The 24,221-nt window shown below is 36.5% G+C and overlaps 1 protein-coding gene across 1 annotated transcript in view; it reads right to left on the bottom strand.

Annotated features, from left to right (window-relative positions):
* plekha6 (pleckstrin homology domain containing, family A member 6) overlaps positions 1–19,423 on the bottom strand; it is a 91,420-nt gene extending 71,997 nt beyond the window's left edge. Inside the window, 1 exon segment of the mRNA XM_051123234.1 lies at positions 19,052–19,423. Coding sequence (XP_050979191.1) covers positions 19,052–19,086 — 35 coding nt within the window. The 5' untranslated portion in view covers positions 19,087–19,423.
* Positions 19,424–24,221: the final 4,798 nt, after the last annotated feature.

Genomic DNA, 24,221 nt, shown 5'->3' with positions numbered 1-24,221 from the left:
ACAGCCTAACAGGCACCTAGAAACTACCCATCATCCTATCAACCAAGAACATAATCAAGAACATAATAGTAACCACTTTGCACCCTAGCAACCATCAAGAACACACTAGCAACCACTTTTCACCCTAGCAACCATCAAGAAGACACTAGCAACCACCACCCCAGCAACCATCAAGAACATCCAAAACATCCTAGCAGGCATCTAGCAACCACCCATCACCTATCAACCACATAGCAACCCCATCACATTTCCCTGGATACCCTAGCAACCACTAAGAACATCCTGGCAACCACTTTACTCTGCGGCAATCACCCACAACACTCTAGCACTGTCACAGTCATTTTATACAGTCAAACACCACTTGACTAGTTATATCATAGTTTTGAAGTGAACTGTTTCACTGTTTAGTGACTGTAGAAAGACTATCAGTTAATATCTCTGTGAACTAGATCAATAAGGAATTAATTGTATCCGTCCATGCAGATAAAAGAAGCCAGTGGCATCTGCTGAGGTCAGTCTTACGCTTTGCCTCACTGAGGTGCATCAGAGCTGTCAAGTCCACTATAAACACATGACGGTTGTCCCAATTCTTCTATCTGTGGGCTTCAATTATAAGTGGTCTCACCAGATGGTCTCCGTACTGCGGCCCCCACTGTGGACGCATATGACAGGGACATGTACAAACAGGAGGCGGAAGATAACCTGTCCCTCTGAGAGGACTGCCTACAAATTGATACCCCCTCCTCACCCTGGATTTCAAACCTTCATATCCATATCTTGCTTTGTTTAAATTATGTTTATGAATATTTTAACTGAACTCTTGAATATTTGAACCAACCCTATAGACCTCTCATTAATCATTTACATTCCTGCTAATCCATAAGCATTCGTTCTTCAGCCACAATCCTTTCTTAAACCTTGGATATAAAGAGCGAGCTTTCATTCAGCCGAGCTGGTATGGAATGTACCATATAAGCCTGTAATGTGTTTATTTTTTGCTGTACCGGACGACACGTGGCATGCCGAGTCTAAACAGCACTTCCATTTGCTAACAATTTACCTGCTGTGTTTGTGCTGTTAAAAACGTCCTCCTATGCTGCGCTTAGTATCGAGAGCTGCACACTCAAATTAAAAGTGTCCTTGCGGTGAAAGAGTGAAGGTCAGCCAGAGAGCCAGTTTGTCATCTGCGCTTGCGGATTCAAACGATTCGTATGAGCGCTGTCTCCACGAACAGCGCCCACTCAAAGATCATCTGGGAACACCACAGACAATACACGGTTTATGTTTTGTGCAGGGGTGGAATTATGATTATGGTTATGAATTATAATGTCTACTCATTTAGATTGGCAAGATGGAAATCTAACTGAGTGTTATTTTTGTGAATAATGAGTCATAAAATAATCTTCGCTGTCAACACTAGGATTTGAAAATGGAAGAGAAGGTAATACTGTGGGGTGAGACCACTTTGAGATTATGGGAAGTAAATGAAGAATCATTAAAAATATTGAAATATTCTTAACTACTGAATTAAATGTTTTTAAATTAACTTTTAAATGAAAATAATTAAAATAACATTTCAAATGAACAAGTAAAAAAACAAAACAAAAAAAACAGTTTTGACACATTAAAAAAAAGTTGTTAAAAATACAGAATGCCAAATTAAAATATTTTAATATTAATATTTAAAATATTCAAAATATGGGATTTAATGTCAAAGTAAATGAAGAATCATTTAAAATATTGAAACATTTTAAATATGTATACTCAAATGCTCAAACATGGGTTTTAATGGTAAAAAAAAAAAAAAAAAAAAAAAAAAACTTACAGAAATACTGAATTAAATATTTAAATATCAAAATTAATTTAAATAAACTTTAAAATTAAAATAATTAAAATAACAGTTAAAAAAAATGTTTTTGAAACATTTAAAAGAAAGAGTTGTTAAAAAATACAGAATGGCAAACTTAAAATATTTAAATATTATTATTTAATATTAAAAATATGGGATTTATTATCTAAGTAAATAAAGAATCATTAAAAACACTGAAATATTCTTAAATAATTACAAAAATATGTAAATATTAAATTATTATTTTTAAAATACTCAAACATGGGATTTAATTACAAAAAAAAAACAAAAACAAAAAAAAAATATATATATATAAACTTACTGAATCACAGAAACACTGCATTAAATCTATTTAAATATTAATATTAAAAAATTAAAAATGAAAATTTCTTAACATTTTTAAACATATAAACGAAAGAGTTGTTACAAATAAAAAATATGTAAATATTAATATTTAAAATATTACAAATATAAGTTTTAATATCTAAGTAAATGTAGAATCATTAAAAACACTGAAACATTCTTAAATACCGAAATCAAAAAATAATATGTAATTAAATATATTTAAATATTAATATTAATTAAATGTAACTTTAAAATTAAAATAATTAAAATAACATTTTAAATTTAAAAAGTTAAAAAAAAAAATGTAACATTTAAAATAAAAGAATTAAAAATACATAATTGCTAAAGTGAAAATAATTAAATATTAATATTTAAAATATTCAAATATGGGATTTAACTTTTTTTTTTCTTATTTTCCTAATTAAAGTTTATTCTTATTTTGATTAAAATATTATAAAAAAGAAACATTTTTCAATAAAATAAAATTAATTAATTGACTCAATTTATTCAACTCAATTATTTTTACTAAACTTTTCAGTCTGATAATTTGTAACGAAATTCTTTGCATTAAAAAAGAAAACACAAAACAGAGCGATCTCAAACTTCCAGACCTCGATGTAGTTCATCTGTATATGTTAGATTTGAATATTTATTACAGATTTGTGCACTTAAGACCTTTAAAACACACCGAGCTACATGTCTGACAAGTTAACCCTGAACATCACCACTGCTATTTCATCCTGTCAGATCTACAGTGCTCCTGTAAAAGGAAGCAGCGTGTTCTGGCTGCTGGTGTTCAGCACACTGACAGGTTTTCAGGTTTCAGCTGCGAGTAAAATCCAACGTTAGACCTGACAGTCTCTCGCTCCCCTGCCATAGAGACAGAAACGAGAGGCATGGCACAGTGCTCTTAAGCTTCTCATCTCCCTGTCATATCATCAGACAGGTCTGCAAAAGCATATCTGGTGCAAAAAAGGATAGCAGGGAACTTCCTAGAATCACACTGGCCCACAGTCCATCGTTAAACCATAAAGGGAGGCGCAAATGTATCCGTAATGTCATTCTCCAGCAACGTTATTAAAAAGATGCTAATGAGATGGAGGAAAATGATGAATGGGATGTGTGTGTACGTGCCTGTACATAGAAATGTGTGCATGCACGTGTTTTGATTCCTTCGAGATGATGCAATCGCAAGCCCCTCCTCTGACCTCAGTACAGCCAAGATGGTGGCGGCGAGCAACATCACTATTGCCACATCACAGCGACCACATCCTCACCGCCAGCGCGCGTGCCAGAGGATGAGTGGGAAGAAAGGCGAGAGGGGGTTGGAGGGATGATAAGAGGGAAGGAGGGAGGGATGAGGGATGAATAATTAGACTTGAGAGCTGCCTCCAATGAGCTTGCAGCAGCAGTCTCGCACAGCGAACCACAAAGCGGTCCGCTGAAATTTAATCACTGGCTGTTTTCTGAAGCTCACAACAGCAACATTTCTGCTGAGTTTATTTCAGGGATAAAGATGGAGCGAATGGCTGACTAATGTTTGTCCATAGGCATGTACATACACACGGATAGATATAATGCTTGACTTCAAAGGCAAATTGAATCATGAATAATAATATGACCTTGCTTTAAGTCATTTTAAACCGTATTTGTTTTCTTGGAGATGTGTGAAAGAGTAAACCTGGTGTTTCAGCTGTTTTCCTAGCAACAGCAATCTTGACATCACACACGCATGTTCACACTCACATGCAATGACCCGCATTGAGGACGTCAGAGACAGAGCCATTAATAGAGGTACTGTATCACACACACTTACAGAAAAATAAACCATCTGTGATATATGCATGATGACAGAACAGTTTTATAGAAGGTGGGGCACATGATGAAATAAGGTTACAAAAGGACAAAAAAAATGATCTAACTTTGTAAATGTAATTATCTTGATTCTTATTTTTGTATTGTTTTCAAGAAATATTACAATTTCAGGAAACAACTGAAACAATTGTTCAAGTCTTTTATGCTCACTGAAGCATAGTTTATGTGAATAAAAATACAGTAAAAAAAAATATTTTAATATTATATTAAAATATGAATTACATTAAAATTTATAAACATTAACATTTTATTTAAATTAATTTTCATGTAATACGTGTGTTGACAAAGCTGAATTTTTCAGCAGTCATTATTCCAGTCTTTAGTGTCATATCCTTCAGAATTTTTTCTGATATGCTGATTTGTGCTCAAGAAATATTTCTTATCATTACTGAAAACTATGGAAGCCTATTTTTGCCACTGAGTAAAAAAAATAAAAAAGCTAATTGCGATTTTCTCATCTCACAATTCTGACTTTTTCCTCACAATTGCAAGATGTAAACTAGCAGTTTTGACTTTCTCAGAATTGCGATATAAACACCCAGTTGAAAGTTATAAAGTCAGTATTGCGTGATATAAACTAGCAACTGCAAGAAAACTCAGAATTGCGAGAAAAAGTCAGAATTGCAAGATACAAACTCACATTTATGAGAAACAATGAGATTGTGAATTGAGAGATACAGTCATGGCCAAAAATATTGGCACCCTTGCAATTCTGTCAAAAAAAAAAATGCAACCCTTCTCTCAGAAAATTGTTGCAGTTGCAAATGTTTTGGTACTCACATGTTTATTTTTTTTTTTTTTTTGTTTGCATTGGAACAACACAAAAAATGAAAACAGAGAAGAAAAGTCAAATCTGATACAATTCCAGATAAAACCCAAAAAACGCAACGGACAAAATTATTGGCACCCTTAACTTAATATTTAGCACACCCTTTGAAAAAAATAACTGAAATCAATCGCTTTCTGTAACCATGAATGAGTTTCTTACATCTCTCTATTGGAATTTTGGACCACTTTTCTTTTTCAAATTGTTCCTGCTCCAGGTCTTTCATATTTGAAGGATGCCTTCTCCCAACTGCTGTTTTGAGATCTCTCCACAGGTGTCCTATGGGATTCAGATTTGGACTTAGACTGCTGGCCATTTCAGCTCCAGCACTTTGTTTGTAACCATTTCTGAGTGCTTTTTAAAGTGTGTTTTGGGTCACTGTCCTGCTGGAAGACCCATGACCTCTGGTGAAGATGCAGCTTTCTGACACTTGCCACTACGTTGCACCCCAAAATTCTTTAGTAATCATCAGATTTCATGATACCGTTCACATACTCAAGGCATCCAGTGCCAGAAGCAGCAAAGCAACCGCAAAACATTTTTTAACCTCGACCATTTTTGACTGTAGGGACTGTGTTCTTTTCTTTGAAGGCCTCATTTCTTTTTCTGTAAACAGTGCCATGATGTCCTTTACCAAAAAGCTCTACTTTTGTCTCATCTGTCCACAGTACGTTCTCCCAGAAGGATTGTGGTTTTGTCACATAAGTTTTGGCAAACTCCAGTCTTGCTTTTTTATGCCTTTGTGTCAGCAGTGGTGTCCTCCTGGGTCTCCTACCATAGCATCCCTTTTCATTCAGATGGTGACGGATAGTGTGAGCTGACACTGTTGTACCCTGTGTCTGCAGATCAGCTTGAATTTGTTTGGAAGTTAATTGGGTTCTTTATCCACCATTCAAACAATCTTTCGTTGTAATTTTTCATTCATTTTGCTCTTCCATCCACGTCCAGGGAGGTTAGCTACAGTGCCATGGGCTGTAAATCTCTTGATGATATTGCACACAGTGGACACAGGAACATTAAGATCTCTGGAGATGGACTTGTAGCCTTGAGATTGTCCATATTTTTTCCACGTTTTTTTCTCTCAAATCCATAGACAACTCTTTACACTTCTTTCTTTTCTCCATGCTCAGTGTGACACACAACACAAAGGTTGAGTCAACTTTTCTCCATTTTAACTGGTTGCAAGTGTGATTACTATATTGCCCAAACCTGTTACTTGCCACAGATGTGTCTAAATACAAATTACAGGAGCATCACATGCTTGAAAAGCAATTATTTCTTACAATTTTGACAAGGTTCCAATAATTTTGTCCAGTCCATTTTTGAGTTCTGTGTGAATTTTTATCAAGTTTGACTTTTCTTCTCTGTTTTTTTTTTTGTGTGTGTCGTTGCAGTGCAAACAAAAACAATAAGCATGTGAATACCAAAACATTTGCAATTGGAACAATTTTCTGAGAGAAGTGTTGCATTTTCTGACAGAATTGCAAGGGTGGCAATATTTTGGGCCATGACTGTAAAAACTTGCATTTGTGAGAAAAAGTCAGAATTGCGAGATACAAACTCACATTTGCGAGAAAAAAATCATAATTGCCAGATATAAACTCGGAATTGCGAGAAAAAAGTCAGAATTGGAAGATACAAAGATGGAATTGTGAGATACAAACTCACATTTGCGAGAAAAAAGTCAGAATTGCCAGATATAAACTTGGAATTCAGAGAAAAAATCTGAATTGTGAGAAATAAATTCGGAATTGCAAGAAAAAAAGTCAGAACTGCGAGATACAACCTCGCATTTCTGAGAAACAATGTCACAATTGCGAGATATAAACTTGCATTTGTGAGAAAAAAAAGTCAGAACCACGAGATATAAACTCGCAGTTACGAGAAAATGTCAGAATTGTGAGATACAAACTTGCATTTGCAAGAAAAGTCAGAATTGCGAGATATTAACTTGGAATTATGAGAAAAAATGCGATAAAATAGCGATATACAAACTCACATTTTCAAAACAAAAGTCAGAATTGTGAGATATAAATTCGGAATTGCGAGAAAAAAGTCTGAATTGCGAGATACAAACTCGCACTGACGAGAAACGATGTCAGAATTGTGAGATACAAACTTGCATTTGCAAGAAAAAAAGTCAAAATTGCGAGTTTTTACCTCGCAATATTATATGTCTTAATATTTTGTGGAAACTGCGATGCTTTTTTGCTAAATTATTATTTTAAATCAATCAGTCTTTACTGTCACTTTTGATCAATTTAATGCATCCTTGTTGAGCAAAAGTATAAATTTACTTTAAAAAAGTATTTTTGACAGTAGTGTACATTGAGCAAAATTAAGTGAGGATAATATTTAAAACCAGAAAAACTGGAAGAAAAATGGAATTCGAAACATTCTCTGAAAACAGCTCTTATATGTGTTGAAAGGAACACATTTTCTTTCTAGGTTGGGGATATTTAAGCTTGGGGCTGTTGGGTACAAAAGACAGGAAAACTTTTGGTTGTGAAACTTATGCAACTTTGTTTTAAGAAAGTTCAGATATCTCTACAGAAAAAACAAAACAAATACTGTGCTTTTCGCAGCGAAAAAATTGTGTGGGTGATCGCAGAGCAGCATATAAATTTGCTGCGAGTGGCTGTCCTCAGGGGGAGGCATCATGGGAACTGATACAGGGAGTTTCCAACTACTTCCCTTCATGTTCTTCAAAGCTAAGGTTACTGCCAAGAGCTGCCCAGGGCACAGACTCTGATCTCATAGCACAGAGAAAGATGGAAAGAGACAGAGAGAGAGGAAAGCAGTGGTAATAAAATAAAAGCGCAGAGGTGGGGAAATTTACCTGTGTCTAATTAATAATGGAGGCTGTGGTGAGTATCGATTGTTAAGACTCACCCAAATGGATCAATGCACACTGGTGGAAAAGGGCTGCTGACAAAGCTTTCTCTCAGGACTATCCTATTGAGCATTGTGCTCAGTGCGGCATGGGACCATCCATTAAAATGCTTTTCGTTTAATGCAACAGCATTTAATATCTGATCTAAAGGAACAGTTCACCCAAACATAAAAACCAGTCAGCATTTACTCACCCTCATGTCATGACAAACCCACATGCAGTTTGTTTTCTGTGGAACATGAAAGTAAAACTTGTTCCATAATGACCACATGACTCCAAAACAGACAAAGCAGTGAACACAAATGAAAAGTAATTTGTTTCTTACTTTAGAAAACACAAGAACCACTTTTATGAAGCTTTTAATTGAGGGAAAAAATAGGATACAGCTTTGAAAAGATATGAGGGTGAATAAATAATGACCAAATTTTAATTTTTAGGTGAACCGTCTCTTTAACGCTCAGTCAGCCCTCTTGCAAAGCAAAAGTTTATGCTGCAAGCTATGAAGAAATGAAATCCTGAAGCTATAAAATTTCCAATAAGCTCATCACTCAAACGTTATCACCACTGTCTATTTGGTTTATTAATTTGATTGTTAGTAGCTTCGCAAAGCCTGACTCAATAAATCAGAAATATTAAACACGCACCTAAGCGACGGATAAGAAATAATGGGTAAAACTGGCTCCGGGCCACGAAAACACAAAGCTTACATGACAACTCGGTAAAATGATTCACAGATCGGTCTTCCAGGAGGGCACAAATATCCCTCCTGCCGTCCGGCAGACGGTAAATCTGTCCGACACGCCCTGATGACATCACCGCGGTGGAGAGTGATTAGTGCCCACTATCAGGTTTGCTGGCCGAAGCGCAAATCCATCTCCATCTCCCTCCCCCTCTTACTCTCTTTCTCCGTTTCTATTGGAAATACAGACGGGCACTGTGCTTTCCCTGACCAAGTCAAACAATACGTTCCAGGACATTGCTGAGCTATGCTTTCTTTGGTAACTGTGAGATTCATTGCACAACAGTGCTTACGATATTCCTGTAATTTCAGGTGGGACTGTGTATGTTTACTTATGGAGAGACCTGGCAAGTATTCAGACTCTACACTGATATGCATACATTTATGATTCCAATAAAACAAGCTGCTTTATGATAACACTAATCATTGTGTCATTTATGATAATTGCGCCACATCCCGTTGCTTCATTTAAACAAACAATAGGTGCCTTATAATGAAAGGAGGATCATACAAAAACAAACAGACTCGCCTCGAAAAGGTCTGCGATTCCAGTTAGAAGTGTCAGAATGAATAAAGCAGGCCTTGGCTGCCCTGTCCGAAGCAGAAATCAGTCAAGTGTTGATGGAGGTGCAAGTGCAACAGTAAAATCAGATCAAGGGGAGATATGGGTAATCTAATCCCTCTGTTGGCAAAAATTCAACTTGGCTTTTATAACTGCTCTACAAGAGAATACAACCGTGTGTAGATTTATGTCCATACTAGGTTTTTCCCACAGTCCCAAGTCCGTTATGCTCACAAAAAGCTACAGAAAACTGAGAATAACGTGAAATGTTTAAAATAACTGTTTTCTGTTTCAGTGGATTGTAAATTGTAATTTATTCCTCTGATGTCAAAGCTGAATTTTCAGCATCATTACTCCAGTCTTCAGTGTCACATGAACCTTCAAAAATCATTCTGACATGCTGATTTGGTGCCTAAATAATATTTAAAATTATTATAAAGTACAGAAAAACTGCACAGTTGTTATTTTATCAGAATAAATAGAACGTTCAAAAGAACAGCATTTATCTGAATTACATTTTTTGTAACATATAAATGTTTTTACAGTCATGTTTGAACTGTTTGCACCCTTGTTGAATAATAATAGAATACCTGAATACTAAGCTGTGTATTAAGTAAGGAACAATGACGATGGGTCGTTACAGCTCGGGTGTGCATTATTTTATAATAGTTCAACAGAGTCAATTGTTCTGCTTATATTATGGTTACCACACCTCAAATATTGTTCAGATGATATGTTTTAAGACATTAGTCAGGTTTTTGTCCTTAACATGCTTTTGTGAGTATTATCTGTCTGTTATTAGACAGACAGAGAGAGAGAGAGATAAAGAGTGTGTGAGTCTATGCATCTCCCAACAGTGTTCGGCTACTACTCATAGCGAAACTGCAAGTTCATCATCTTCAAGAACAGTGCCGTTATTAGTGAGAAATAATGTAACTTTTTTTTTTAAAGTTATATTTTTGGGATTTTTATGCCTTTTATTAGATGGGACAGTAGAGAGCAGACAGGAAAGTATGGGGTGGAGAGAGAGGGGGTGGGATCGGCAAAGGACCGATCGCTGTGAGCACAGTTGTGTTTACATGTTACAAGTTTCTGTGCTAATGTATGTTTCTGTATGTGCGTTTATAAGGGAGACAGAGCGGGAGAAAGAGTATATTTCCGTACATAAACATAATTTTGTGGCAGAAACGGAAAAATGTGGTGATTTTATCCTATTGTTTAATATATTTAATAGCTTGGTTAGTGTCATTGTGGTTTTCGGTTATTTTGCTGTTGTAGGCTTTGACCTTTGAAATAACTGAAATCATTTGGCGAAGTGACACAGACATGCTATGTAGTCAAGACCTGTCTGGAACTACTTTTTCGTGCTTTTCTCTGAAAATAATTGCACACCTTAGAAAGTTCGTCAGCCAATCAGATTCAAGCATTCAGTAGTACCAAAGTATAAGCCAAAACTTGAAAGCAAAACTTGTATGTAGATGTGCCTTATCTATATGTCCTTTCCTTGTTGTCTATTTACAATACTACCTGCACAAAATAATTTACAGTATTGTCCTATTTAAATAACAGCAAGTTATTGTTTGTCAAAAACATTTGGATGCAAGCAACATTTTGAATGAATGAATGAATAAATAATACACTACAAGTCAAAAGTTTTTGAACAGTAAGATTTTTAATGTTTTTCAAAGAATTCTCTTCTGCTCACCAAGCCTGCATTTATTAGATCCAAAATACAGCAAAAGCAGTAATATTGTGAATTTTAATTTTAATATTGTGTTGTATTTTTACTATTTAAAATAACTGCTTTCTATATGAATATATTTTAAAATGCAATTTATTCTTGTGATCAAAGCTAAATTTTCAGCATCATTACTCCAGTCTTCAGTGTCACAAGATCCTTCAGAAATCATTCTAATATGCTCATTTGCTGTTCAAGAAACATTTTTATTATTATTATTATTATTATTATTATCAATATTTAAAACAGTTTAGTACATTTTTTTCCTTTGCTAAAGCATGGAGTCAGTGCTGCTTGGAGTCAGTAGAAGGGGTAGTGGGGGGGGGGTTATAGAAATTAATACTTTTATTTAGCAAGGATGCTTTAAATTGATCAAAAGTGATGATAAAGGCATTTATAATGTTACAAAATATTCTATTTCAGATTAATGCTGTTCTTATGAACTTTGTATTCATCAAAGAAACCCGAAAAAATGCAACATATATGTAAATAAATGTAATATATAAATAAAAATAACAATTCTTATTTTTTTGAGCAGCAAATCATATTAGAATGGTTTCTGACGGATCATGTGATTGAAGTAATGATGCTAAAAACTCAGCTTTGAAATCATAGAAATAAATTACATTAAAATATTTTCAAATAGAAAAGAGTTATATTAAACAGTAAAAATATTTCAAACTTTTACTCTTTTTGCTGTACTTTGGATCAAACTAATGTGAGCTTGGTGAACAGATAAGACTTCTTTACAAAAAGAAACAGTTAAAATCTTTCAAAAACTAGTGTATTGTTTTTATAATAATGTCCAATGGGTATTTTACAAGTCCAAACTATGACATTGTGATATGTGTAATATTGTCAGATAAGATAAATAAGCCTTTGGAAATATAAAAATAGGATAAGGCAATAGGAAATAGTTTAGGTCATGAGCTTTAAGCTGTAACAGATTTGTTTTGGTAAAATGTTCTCATTAGTCCTCTCGTAACCTCTTGTGAGTTGCAGGATCCTTCAACTTAACCAGGGTCCATCAAGGACCTTGTATACTCTTGAGACAAGAGATTAAGAATGTGGCAATATCCTTTTAGGAACACAGGGGAGTTAGCAAATCCCCAGCCACAAGACATGGCTTAAGAATGAGACTGGGGTTAAGGCAAAGAATGTAAGCACACACATGTCACCACAACTTCATGCAAAGAATGCGTCCTTTGACCTGCATCTCAGACAGACAAACACAATTACATCTTCAGACGAGATCCGGATTTCAAAATCACAAAACAACAGCGACACTGCATGGGATGTAGGAAGTGCACATAAAGAACTCTACAAGCTAGATAATACTGGGTTTAAACTAGATTTGCAACCCTGAAACATAATGCCATAAAGGCAAGCAATCTATAAAAAATACAATATTGTTGGGAAGGTGACAGTTATGTGGTTGAGTGCAGTTTTAAAATGCATGCGGGACCAAATGTAGTAAAGCAATGGTTTATTGGGTTTATAAAATGTCCCATTCCTTCCAAACTTTTAAACTGCCTACTTTTGTTTTTAAGAAAACCCTTTTCATCTACCTGTGATGCTTGTAGTCACTACTAATGCAGTATTTTTTTATTTCTCCACCATAAACAATACAACATATCTTAATATAACGGATTAAATATTTAAAACATTTTTAGAGATGGAAATCGTAGACAAGAGAATCAATTTTGAACTTAGTTTTAAGCATCTTTGGTGTTATGTTGGTGCCTGCTAACACTAAAACTGGTGATTTATTTAAAAATAATCAATTTTGAATACCAGAATACTAGAAGGAATAATAGTAATCAGATCCAAATCAGCAAACAAACACACACTATGTTTCCAGAGCTCTTTATGCTGTGGTGGGTTTTTATGTAAACACATCTAGAATATTCACAGATAAGAATAGGAAATGTGCCGTGGTATTCAATTATTCAAAGGATTTAAACACACCCACGGCCTTGATAATTATTTCACATCATTTTCTCTTTGTGCTAACACAAAGCATTCTCACTTTAGAGCCGAGGCCAAATAGAAACTGCTGATAACATGTGGAAAATTAATTTGTCTGTGAAAAAATGTAAATAAATTCAACCCAGCACAAATGAACCCAGGTCAATACTGGAAATAATAAAATTCAAAGTTAACTAGGGTTTCGTTAGTTTAGGGGAAAAAATAACACTAAGCTCAATGAATCATGTGAATACAAGCACATAAGACATCCCTTACAAAATATTTACCACTGTAGCTGCCAAAATCCTGTAGTTTACTACTGTTATTGTTACTACTGTGGAACCATAACACATTAAATCTCCTTAAACAAAGCTTTCTGAAACTTTCATTTTAAGACAGTAATGGTTAATAAGTTATCACAGTTTTACAACTGCAAAATTCTGAGAGAAACTATGGTGCATTCTGGTATGCAAGTTATGGTGCGGTAAGTGATTTGAAGAAACGCAGCACCCGATTCTATTTACAAACTAATGTTCAAGACGAATGTTCCCTTGGTGATGGCATCTATATCAACTTGAGCTAATTCTGGAAACAAGTGCTAATTAAAAGTTTTCATTCCCTAAGCATGACTAAATTATCACATATAGCTCTGTTTTTGTTTGAACAGACTTTTTCATTCAATTACTTGCAATTCTGGCCACAGTGTTATTAAAGTAATTAACATGCTCCCAGTGTATAGCACAAATCAGACGCTGACAAAACGAGAATTCAATCACTTATCAGAGGCAGTCTGTTGGGACCTGTGTGAAATAAGATATGACGGAGTTGTAAGTGCTACTTTATGGAAACCTGCAATAAAAACCATTGCAAAAACAACTAGTTGGTGGGTTGCTGAATGACTAGTCAGCTAAGGAATCCCTGTGTAATTAGGCTGGTTTCGGGTTCACCTTACCCTGAACAGACTCGAGTTTCTCGGGACATTTACCCATTCCATCTTTGAAACAAAATATGGATAAGAAGAAACAAAGATGTCAGGCTGCAGTATGTAATATTGACTGCTAGTGGCTAAAATGGGTAAAATGCAGTCCAAATTCAAAATACTGTTTCTCCCGCCCCCTCCTTCTCAGACTTGATGCTCACGCGGGTTGCCAGATTGAGCACACGTGAAAGAAACAAGTGCAACTGACAATGGAAGGCAATGAGCTATACACTTCAAGTTGATTTATCCACGTATTAATATTACATAAAATGATTTAGATGAATGCCAAAGTTTTTTAGGTCGGGTAGAATCAGCGATCTCTGAACAAGTTAGTTTGCTGGCTTCCAAGGCTGCAATATATTCTCTTTTCCACCAAGTGGCAACCCTGGGTGTCAAAATACTATTGGGTAAACTGAAAGTGGGCAGAGTCACACAGACCAAAACAAACACAGACATTCCGACATGGAACACACATTTCAAAGTAGAATAACTAGCTGTAGGATTGATTTTCAGAGAAACAAGTGTATGAACTGTTCCTAAATATCTGCAAACATATTGTTATTTTTATACCTAAAGTCCCCATGAAATCAAAATTGAAGCTTTTTGGCTTTAGTATGAATACGTTAGCCTTAAAGGGATAGTTCACCCAAAAATGAAAATTAGCCCCATATTTACTCACCCTCCAGGCATCCTAGGTGTAGGGTGTTGCCGTTGCGCTTGCGCCAGTGAGTCTTGCACAAACCAACGTTTGTTTACAGAAACAAAGAAAGCAAAGTTTTCCTTACTTTAGCAAAGGAAAACCAGTCTCCTCTTCGTTTATATCAAATCCTCAGACATTTTCCTTTACAAATCCTCATTTTGAACTTCTAATTTGCTGTACTGTGTTTACCTATCTTCACAGCGTGTTCGCGTTCGTCACTTCTGAGCGGCACATGCGCAACGTCGACGTCCTACGTCATCCGCCCAGGAAGGCTTCTGTGTACGACCAGCTGGCGCAAGCTAGATTAAAGTGATTATTACGGGATATTTTTCTTACAAAAATGCATTTATTCACTACAGGAGGCCTTTATTCACCCTCCGGAGCTGTGCGAGGTAATTTTTTATTATGGATGGATACACTTTATTGTACTTGTTTTGGACTGATCAAGAGAAACACATGCCCATGCCATTCTAAAACTTGGAAGTGCAAGGATAATTTTTAATATAACTCCGATTGGATTTGTCTGAAAGAAAGAAGGCATATACACTTACCTGGTGCACAAACCTCATACCTGGAGTAAATAATGGGCTAATTTTCATTTTTGGGTGAACTATCCTTTTAAGGTTATCTATACGCTAGTGTGCTCTTAAACAATGACAGAATTGTCATTTACAAGATATAATCATTCAAAACTTACAGTCTCTAATTTCGGCCAATATGGATCAATGATTTTGATGGCATCATCCTGCACTTCAGCTTCTCATCAAACTTTCTGTTTAGTCAAATGGTCTCTAGAATTCGTGTTCTCTGTAAGGTGATTGGCTTGCAGTGCACTATATAGGGAATAGGGAATGATTCAGACAGTTGACTATTTAAAAACTACTGACTATTTAACAAAGGGGGTGAGACTGCTTGATATGTCCTCGCCCTGTCTTCCTGTTTCTGTTGAAATTACATCAACACATAGAATAACGCTGCGTGTTTCAAAGCATTTTAGTGGACCTTTAAAAAAACATTTATGCTTTCCTGCACATTTATTACACAGTAGAAAAGGCTTAGATCTCAATGAGGAAAGCTGGAAAAGGTCACATTGCTCCACAGGCAAGTGACATAGCAGCCTAGCTCTCTCGCAAGCCAATCAGATTGGTCTTGGGCCATACAGCAGAAGTCCTATTTGTGCATCTGTTCCTGTGTTAGGTCAGAGAAGATCTAGGCCAAGCTACAACAGAGACAACAGATGCCACTCCTAGATATAAACTACTATAGTAATACTGTAGAGGAACATGAGAGATGACAACACACCTGAATTCAAACAAGCATTACTTTTGTTTTATACAGAGTAACAACGTGCATGTCCACATTTCACGTGAGATATGTTGATTAGACTGCAATGCACATCACGCACCTTGGGTGATGGCATTCAGACACGTACGATACATTGTAATGATACGCTCCTGACACTCCTGAATCCTCAAGCACTCATTTTTTTCCACTGACAAATCCCTATTGAAGGATAAGACATAGTCGCTCACACACCAGCTGGAGAGGGGCGTTCCCAGAACATTCCTGAGCACAATACCACCTCCAATGGGCAAAACACACTTCTTTCCTTGCATACGTCCTCTTGGGTGAGGGCTTAGCATAGCAGGCTGCAATCTTACAACAAATAGGATGTCTTGTGATAACACTAGATCATTTCAAATCACAACAAACTCCTAACTCTTAAGTCTTGCCGACCACTGAGCCTCAGGGAAAGCTGGTCTTTCCATTCTTACAAACACTGTCAGCACACATTTACTTAGGTGTAAGAGAACTCACCACCTGTGGAGTTGCCAAGAGATGCATTCCTCTCATAGCATGATAGGACAAACAAAAGGTTTAGCAGATACAGGTATAGCAAAGAGATGCCCAATCTTATTCCTGCATAACCACTATCCTGCAGAGTTTAGCTTCATTCCTAATCAAACACACTGGAGTCAGCAATTCAAAGTCTTTGAGATAACCAGAAACTTTTAGCCGAGTGTGTTTTGGGTAGGTTGAAGCTAAACTCTGCAAGACATTGACTGTCCTAGACAGTGGTGTTCTGAAATAGGGGAGCTTCACTTTTTTTTTCCCCCATCAATCATCAAAGCTTGGTAAATATTGATCACAGACACAGATATTTACTTTATATTTCACTAAGCTGATTACTCACTAAAAGCTCCCACACATCTTGTTTTCAGGCTATTTTGAAGTCTTATTTTGACATAACAAATGGTTATATTTACGTGTGTGAGTTGTTTACTTACTTTTTTTAGTAAGTAAAATTAGTCTTCCAGTTAGCACATACTCGAACTCTTTCCAGCAGTTACACAGCCTTTTTTAATAGCTGTGTTTGAAAATTGTATGATTCTTAGATGAATCTATTAAAAAAGGTTCAAACATTCACTGATGCTCCAGAAGGAAACATGATGCATTAAGAGCCGGGGGTGAAATCTTCTTAAATTTGAAAATCATAGTAAATTGTACATAATTTGTCTTCCGGGAAACATTCAAGTATCTTCTGTTGCTTCCGAAGGGCAGTACTAAACGGAAAAATAATTTATGAAAAACTTGGACATTTTCATTCTGTTTAAAAGTCCCCCCCTTCTGGAGCATCAGTGAATGTTTGAACCTTTTTTTTTTGGCATTTTTTGCCTTTTATTGTGACAGGACAGATCAGATTTGACAGGAAGTGAAGTGGGAGAGAGGGGGGGGCGGATCGGGAAAGGTCCTCAAGCTGGGATTTGAACTCAGGATGCCTGAACCGGAACCTTTTTTTAATAGTTGTGTCTGAGTCCCTCAGTTGTCCTCAATGTAAAAAGACGGATCTCAAAATCATAGAGTCACGCTGAGAAGGGTTCAAATATGCAAAAGACGCTGGGAAACTGAAGAATCTGCAGGACCTGAAGATTTTTCTGAAGAACAGTGCTCAGTTTAACTGTTCAGAACAAACAACTCATGAACAACCATCACAAAACAAAAAAACAGTCGTAGATCATCCAGGTAACCACATACAGTATTAAGAACCAAGGATTTTCAAAGATGAAAACCCCTTGCAAGGGGTTCCCAAACTTTCACATGCCACTGTATATTGTTCATTCGGACTGATTCGTGAACGCATAACGCACACAAACACAAGAGCCGGGATATATTGCACAAACCAATTAAAAGTAAAAAATAACCAGTTATATTCAAACATATCGTTATATGACTTTCCCACATTTATCTTCAGTTACCCTCCACTAATTACCATTTCTCACCAAAAGCTTAAGGGGGGTTGTTAAAACTCATTGGGCTCAATAGAAGGCTCAAGAGACGCGGACTCCAGGAACAGGACTGGACAGTCCTAGTAAAGCATTCTAAACCTCACTAGTTCTTGAACTTTGATCTGTGGGTTTCTTCTCAAGTCTGAGCCAAAACATCTTTTATGTCACAAAGACTGTTTAGAAACACCAAGTCTTTGTACTAGGCCTTTATTTTTGCACCACTAGCATTATTGTTGTTGTTCTTGCCTGACAGCACTTTCACGCTTTGAACTTTACTGTGTTTAAGTGAGGAAAATTCTTCCAGTCAAAACACCCCGGCCTGCCTTGTGTGTTTCCCAAGAGTAATCACGACTTGGAGGTTCTCGTCCGTCTGCAAGCAAACTCCCCCTTTACGAAAATTTCCATTCCCACTATGTTCACTAATCCCTACAACCAGACATTTCAGTGAGGATATATCTTTAGCAAACATAGAAGTAAGCCATTACTGATAATGTTTTACAAGCAGGTGAAGGGTTAGGGATGGGAGGTGGCTCTTAAACCTAATAACCTTCTTGGCACAAAACACTAGGAACTCGTTGTGAGAGTACAACTTCCACCAGGTTCAAGATGAAGAATGGTTTTGAACCATGCTAGCTGGTCCAAGCTGGTTATTAGTTGATCCAGGTTGATCAACCAGCTGCCAAGACAACTTAAGTTGACATGATGAGCTGGTTTGTTCCTGGTCCAAGATGGTCTATCAGCTAATGAGCATTTGGACCAGCTAATGACCAATTTACAGCAATTACCCTGTTATAAAACATAGCTACCAGCTTAAAATGGATCTCAGGTCATCAAAGTAAAAGCTCTTTAAAAAACAAAAAAAAGCTATTCAGATGATAAAACGCTTCAGATAGCACACAAAAACACAATAAGCTGAGCAAATAAACTATACTAGTATGGGGCACATTTAGAACTGGTTATCCATTAACATTAAATAGGACCAGTACTAAGTTTATGCATGAATGAAATGTAAAGGAAGTTTTGGAAGTAAAGCTAATTGAACATGAACTTCAAACAAGCCATGCAGCCTAATGCTGTAAGATCTTTGTTGTGGTCCGACTGTATATTCCAGGCTTCTGGATCCTGCAGAAGCCCCACGCCCCCATCTTTTCGTCTGTACACATACATAAACACATGGTCTCCTCTTTGCTTCCTATCCAGACATAGTCCAAACAGCTTAGCACAAAGCACTACCTCTTCACCCAAACTGGTATTAATTAGAAAACAAAACCAAAACTGCAGATAACCTACCTCACTACACCTTCCTCCTGCGTGTCCTCTTTCATTCTTCTTTCGGCTCCCTAATGGTATATTGTTCTCTACTGTTCCTTATGCCTTCGTTTTTATCCTCTCCAACTTTCTCTCAACTTTTGTCCTTCTCCACACTATACCTCTCTTTTTGTGTCGGCTGTTGAACCAGAGCCAGGGTCCAGAGGCCAGAATGAGTGGAATTTAAACAAGAAAAGCAGAAACAATCGCTTCTTTGCGGGTAATATCTTTTCTTTTTCCTGCAGCTGAACTCGCGCTCACATATGGATTACATTCCCAGGGAGGCAGCCAGCTGGATTTAAGCACAGTGGCTTTCTCTCTCTCCTTCGCTCTCACTCCCTCTCTCGTTCTCCCCTAGAAATCTCCCCACAGCACAGCCCCTGCGTGCTCCCTCATTTCTGCAGTTCTGTTTCTACTCTAATCATTAACTCTGATTGGAGTGGCGATCCGGTCCTTTAACCCCTTCGGTGGCCTCCTGCTACTCATTCCTCACGGGTTAACAAAACAAAGACTGTTCTTACTCCTGAATTACTTTGCACTATCAACCGGATGGTGGAAGTGAACATGAAGGCCACTGATTCAGTACTAATGGGCTGCAGAATGTTATATAACATGGTGAAGTAGGGCAATCCATCTGAGGTTTGGATGGACTATGTCGTACTAGGGCTTCGCAGCAATCCGTTTTCATGGGTTTGTGGGAGCGTAATCATGTCCTGTCCAAACTCCTTATGCTCAGACCGTTCGGTAAAGTTTGAAGGGAATGGGCGATTAGACAAGCTATCGTTTTGAGTTTTGAGTATTAGTTTTGAGTACAGCTGCACCACTATAACAGCATTTCTTGTTTACTATACACTATGTAAATTAAAGGATTAGATCACTTCCAGATTAAAAATGATTTACTCACCCCCATGTGATCAAAGACATTCATGTCTTTCTTTCTTCAGTCTAAAACAAATTGAGGTTAAGGAAAACAATCCAGGATTTTTCTCTATATAGTGGACTTCAATGGGGATCAACGGGTTGAAGGTCCAAATTGTAGTTTCATTTCAGCTTCAAAAGGGCTCTACACGATCCCAGCCAAGGAATAAGGGTTTTATCTAGTAAAACAATTGGTCATTTTGTAAAAAAAATTCTATACTTTTTAAGCACAAATGCTCATCTTGCACTAGCTTGACTTCACATAGGCGGAAGTACTGACCCAGTGTTTACAAAGTGAATGTGCAAAGAAAGTCAAGCACCCTTTACAAAAAAGGTAAAACGATGTCGGATGATTTTAAAGTTGGAGGAGAAAATGAGATGTACCTACCCAACCTTTTTGAACCAGAGTGCACAGATGAAGAACTAACTGTGTGTGACCTTTCCAACGTGACTAAGGAATGTGTGAAGTCATAGGTGCGCATTGTAGAGCTAGTGCAAGATGAGCATTTATGGTTAAAAAGTGTCGAATTTTTTTTTGTTTTTTTTAGAAAATGACAGATTGTTTCACTAGATAAAACCCTTATTCCACAGCTGGGATCGTGTAGAGCCTTTTGAAGCTGTTTTGAAACTGCAGTTCGGACCTTCAAACCGTTGGCTCCCACTGAAATCCATTATCCTGGAATGTTTTCCTCAAAAACCTATTTCTTTTTAACTGAAGAAAGAAAGACATGAACATCTTGGATGACATGGAGTGAGTTTAAAAAAAAAAAAAAAAAAAAAAAAAAACAACAGAAAATCAGTAAAATTTTATTTTGAAAGTTAACTAATCTTTAAAGCAATTTCCATTATTTTGGCTTAAACATGCATTCTAGGATAATATTCAAGTTTTTGAAAATATCTTTGTTCTCAAAACTCAGCACTATTTGCCTGGTGCCTTTAACATTGCACTGAACAGCAGTAAACACAATACTATTTGCCCGGTGACTGTAAACAAATTAGCGTCGCACTAAAACGCAATAAACTTGTTGCTATTTGCCTGATGCAATTAACGCTGTACTAAATGACAGTAAACTGCATTTTATTAAACAGCCCCACTATCTAGTTTCTGCAATTAACAATGCACTGCACTACAGTAAGCGGAACATTATTTGCCTGGTGGTGAAACTGATGTCATACTAAACAACAGTAAACGCAATGATGGTTACCTGGTGAAACTTCTCAGCTATGTTTACATCATTATTACCTGATTTCCGTAATTACTTAAGTTCATCCAGCCCTAGTTAAAGACAAAGGAGAATTTTGCAGAATGTGTTTTTCTATACAATTAAAGTGAACTGTGACCAGGAACTGTCGAGTATCTAAACTGACAAAAAGAACAAAAAGCATAAAAGCAGTCCAAATAATGTGCAATATATTCCAAATAGCACGTAGCATTGATTTTTGGCCATGTTTGCTCTTGATTTGCATAATTCCTTTAGTGAATCAGACACTAAAACAGCAAGGACAGATCATGCAAATAAATAATGCTGTAAGTGAGCACAATTCAACCTTAATGATTTTTCCTTTATTTTACTTAGGTCTATTTTGCTTAATGACAGCTTTTAGTCTTTATAAAGACTAAACTGTATTGTTCAATGAGATCTTTGTAGTTATAATTGAAGGTCAGTGATAATGACAGGAAAAAATGTTTGTGGAATGACACCCCTAGGGATTATTAGTAACGTTAGCCCGCACACCTAATAATTATTGTAATGAGTTGTATTCAATTGTTTTGCCCTGCAAAGTTCAGCTACAATCCTACAGTGGTTATTTCATTAATTTGTAATTACTGGATCACAATAGGCTGACTTGAGCATAACAGGAAGCAATGTTCTTGAGGATTGCTCCATAACTTCAAGCCATTACTAGCTACGCTAATGAGTCTGTGTGGAGTTTTGCCAATAAGCATTCTGGCCTTTCAAGAATTCCAAGGTCACAGTTTATTTACAACCATGCTACATTAGAGGATGTTACCATTTTATCAGGCTTCTATTGGTTTATCAGCTATGTACAAAACAGTGAGAACCAGCTCTACAAAGTTTCTCTGTACTCCTCTACTTACTCACATACTCAGGCCTAGTTAAAGGAAAACTTCACTGAAAAATGAATATTTATTATTACTCACCCTCATAGTTCTTATGGACTACTTTAAGGCGTTTTTAGTTACTTTTGAGGCTTGACAGCTTGTGGATTCATGAACATCCTGCCTAATGCCTAATATGCTTAAAATGATTCAGATTTGTAACATCATTGGCTGAACTGTCACTTTCAGTCCATCTCTGATCCCTTCCAGTTTTCACATACAAGGCCTCTGTCCCAGCTCTTCATTCCCAAAACAAACTTCTAATGAAGACTGTCCTCATAATTCATCCTGGCATCTGTTGGCCATGCATGTCTTATTAGTGCTTGCAATGTGGCCACTTGTTATCCAGAATGTTCAAGCTGGTATACGGACAACGCTCTCATAGTATCCATGCCGTATCATTGCACATTCCTCGATGACACTCCGTCCATCGTATCAGACACTCTGGCTGCCTTTTCACAAATATTTTAGATTCAAGACAAGGGAGGCAGGCAAAACAGGACAGAACATCCCAAAATCCAGCTGGCTCTCAACAGGATGAATATAAATGTGGATTTTAATGGACTTCTGGCTTATGAAAAAACAGCCTCATCTGATTTATGTAAGTTTTAAAAACATATGAAAAAACAGCAACAAAAATGGATTTATTGCAAAAACGAAACATGGAAAAACACAAGAAATGTGCAAAAACAGCCATTAACTGGCTTGATCTAACTTTATGTCCATGGGGTTTCACAGTTTCTCAGTAATACGTTGAGCATTTATTCAAACCCCTTTGAAATCTCAGTAATATGTCAAGTGGTGACATGAGGCAAGGTCATATCCATTTCCTGTTCCATTACCACCTCATTCACACATCATTGTACAACAGACTGGTAGTACACAAATGGGCTCATGGGAAAAGTGTGTTCTGAAGTTCTGGCAAAACACCTTTGCATATATACAGGAGAGAAGCATATGTGCATGTGCCAAACAGATGGATCTACTTTCAGGTACAACAGCATGTAAAATAAAATAAAATGAAATAAAAATGAAATGCAAACACTCGTCTAACTCTGTGTGAACTCTGTGCATTCCAATTCACGACAGGGTAGGTCGAAAAACTCCCATCTCATTTTCTTCTCCAACTTCAAAATCGTCCTACATCACTGTTTTACCTTTTTTTTGTAAAGGGCGTTCAATCTAAAATTATTAAAATTATTTAGATTTGGAACATCACTTTCAGTCCACCTCTGATTCCTTGCAGTTTTCACATACAAGGACTCTGTCCCAGCTCCTCATTCCCAAAACAAACTTCTAATTACCTTTTGATCTGCGTTTGATCTTCTTTGCACGTTCACTTTGTATACACTGGTTCAGTACTTCTGCAGCAATGTAGGATGATTTTGAAGCTGGAGGGGAAAATCAGATGGGAGTTTTTCGACATACCCTAGCTGTCTTGAACCGGAATACACAGAGTTGACGCAGAGCTAGACAAGACAAGCATTTGAGGTTAAAAAGTATATAAATTGTCAATTTGTTTAGAAAATAACCGATCGTTTTGCTAGATAAGACCTTTCTTCCTCTGCTGGGATCGTTTAGAGCCCTTTGAAGCTGCATTTAAACTGCATTTTGGAAGTTCAATCCACAGATATAGTGCACCACATAAGTCCACTATATGGAGAGAAATCCTGAAATGTTTTCCTCAACAAAAAATAATTTCTTTACGACTGAAGAAAGAAGTGTAAATTATGAGTAAATTATCTCTAAATTTTTGTTCTGGAAGTGAACTTCTCCTTTAAGCTACAAATGACAATAGAGTACATTAAAATTATCATGAAAATGAGCTCAAATGCAATGAACAAATCATAGTTTTGAAATAGATTTGTGCAATGAATCAGTTGTTCCAGTTCACAAAACCAGTCTTTATCATTTGTAGGGCCCTATGAAATCTGTTTTATTTTTTTCCATTAAATTTGGATTCAATTTTTTTTCTTTTTAATTTTTTCAGACTCTATTTTAATGGTTAAATTAAACTGTATTAATCAAAAAGCATGTCTAATTAATTGAAATCATGACACTTACACAATTTAAAAGCAATTTATTAAATAAGGCCCTATGAAATGTTTGATT

The sequence above is a fragment of the Labeo rohita genome, chromosome 11, assembly GCF_022985175.1.
Source record: "Labeo rohita strain BAU-BD-2019 chromosome 11, IGBB_LRoh.1.0, whole genome shotgun sequence".
NCBI lineage: Eukaryota > Metazoa > Chordata > Actinopteri > Cypriniformes > Cyprinidae > Labeo > Labeo rohita.
This window is presented reverse-complemented; position numbering and strand designations above follow the sequence as displayed.